At 43.3% G+C, this 1,714-nt stretch overlaps 1 protein-coding gene across 1 annotated transcript in view; it reads right to left on the bottom strand.

Moving 5' to 3' along the window:
- Window positions 1-1,714, bottom strand: part of LOC113213210 (uncharacterized) — a 28,921-nt gene that overhangs the window by 4,937 nt on the left and 22,270 nt on the right. The window contains exons 4-5 of the mRNA XM_052274205.1: window positions 822-1,029; window positions 103-231 (exon numbers count right to left, since the gene is read on the bottom strand). Of these exons, the coding sequence (XP_052130165.1) occupies window positions 103-231; window positions 822-1,029 (337 nt within the window). The remainder of the gene's footprint in view (window positions 1-102; window positions 232-821; window positions 1,030-1,714) is intronic.

Raw genomic sequence — 1,714 nt, 5'->3', positions numbered from 1 at the left:
GTGATCATGTTGCACTCGCCGCCCCCACACAACAGGAAGTGGCCTTAAATGTATGAGGCTATGTTTTTTTGTGTCAGCCATTCCTTTCCCGACTACGCTTACCTTCTCCGCTCGCGCAGATGTATCTTCGCAGTTCGCAGTCATTGCCGAATGTTCTAAGAAGTCCTCTAAAGGTGGCACAGACCGGCTCAAATACGGCTAAGCAGAAGTAACGATCGCAGCTTGGTGATACTACCACACATGAAGTAAATGTAATTAGTCCCTTTTCACTATTGTCGGACCTGCAACTATTCACACAAAACACGTAGCCATTCTGCTGTGCAATAAGTCTTGCTATATTTTAGGCAGCCATATGGTATGCACATCATTTCATGCCTTAGTATCAAAGATAAAAGATATAAGAAGAATTTAGAAAAATTCCGCTACTCTCATAGCAAAAATTGTCACCATACTTGGTTTGCAACTTCCTCTATGGTCCCTTTCCATTATCTATTTTTTTAAAAAGGAACTTATTAATATAATTATTTTGGGGGGGTAAAAAAAGTTCAACAATATCAATTTTTATAAATTAAAACTTACGATATTCTGACGGTTTGCTTTTGATATCTTTGATTGGATCGAAGGGTAGGAAACAAAAATTCAATGGCCACAAAAATGACCAATAGGCAGGTTTGACCGTGAAATGAAATTTAGGGTGCGGACACGTTTTGGAAAATCATTACCTCCGTTGTCCGTTTTTTTTCCGTTGTTTTTCTCACAGTGAAGCTGCACATGTTTTTACTTCAGAGATCGGACGAAAACTTATTACGAGTTATACGTACCCTTTCGGAACACAACGATCGGGTCACTGAACCAGACTAGAGGCCTCACTCTAAGTTGTCCTAGGTTCCTGCCCGACACACCAACTGACGGTACGGACACGGCGCGACCAGGGTATCCGCGAGGCCACAGACTAAGCGTTGTGGCATTAAGAGCCGCCCGAAATGTAACTTCTCGAGTCGGGAGCTCCTGGGCGGTCGGTGGAAAATTCTGAGTGCACAAAATTATAATGCCCAGTCAGAATAGGGTACTTCAGTTGTTCACTCGGGAGGCCGGAAGTAAGAAGTAAAATTAAATTATATAGAACAAGCAGGCCCGCCCCTCCACCAAACGAAGTTGCCTGCCTCAGTCCGTTCGACAGGGACCAGGCGTGCTTTGCCTGCCAGCGGCGTTTTGTCGGGCCCATGGGCCGACCTATAAGTCACTATGCATGTTTCAAACAAAGATAGGTTTTCGGGGAGGGTCTGCGTCCCTTAAGATTAGCTCCTTGCACATGAGAAAAGACTGTAACGGTGCGACAGCACAGCGTGAGTACACTCTACCAATCTGCTTTGAAAATGAATCAAAAAATTAACAACCGCACTTTTCAGTTTGTATATCGGCCTCTAGCTCTGAAACTATTAAAGATACTGCAATTTCAAGGACTGCTTTAGATTTAGAATGTGCTGTTTTGGACGGTGCTTCCTTCCCCTGTAATTTTTTCGATTTGATTTGAGGCCTTCTTGTACGTCTTTATGTACAGCGTGGTCATTTTCTGGGTATTTTTTTTTTATCGAAAATCCACCACCATCGCTCGAACGGTGAGAGATAGAGCCAAACGGACTCAATTCTAGTCCGTAGAGATCGAATAGCACGAGTTACTGTTGAGGAGATCCTACAAAAATGCTTGTTTTGT

This window comes from Frankliniella occidentalis, unplaced genomic scaffold (assembly GCF_000697945.3).
Source record: "Frankliniella occidentalis isolate FOCC.00 unplaced genomic scaffold, Focc_3.1 Scaffold351, whole genome shotgun sequence".
In the NCBI taxonomy this organism is placed as follows: domain Eukaryota; kingdom Metazoa; phylum Arthropoda; class Insecta; order Thysanoptera; family Thripidae; genus Frankliniella; species Frankliniella occidentalis.
Note: the sequence above shows the minus strand (reverse complement) of the source record. Positions and strands in the feature narration are given on the sequence as shown.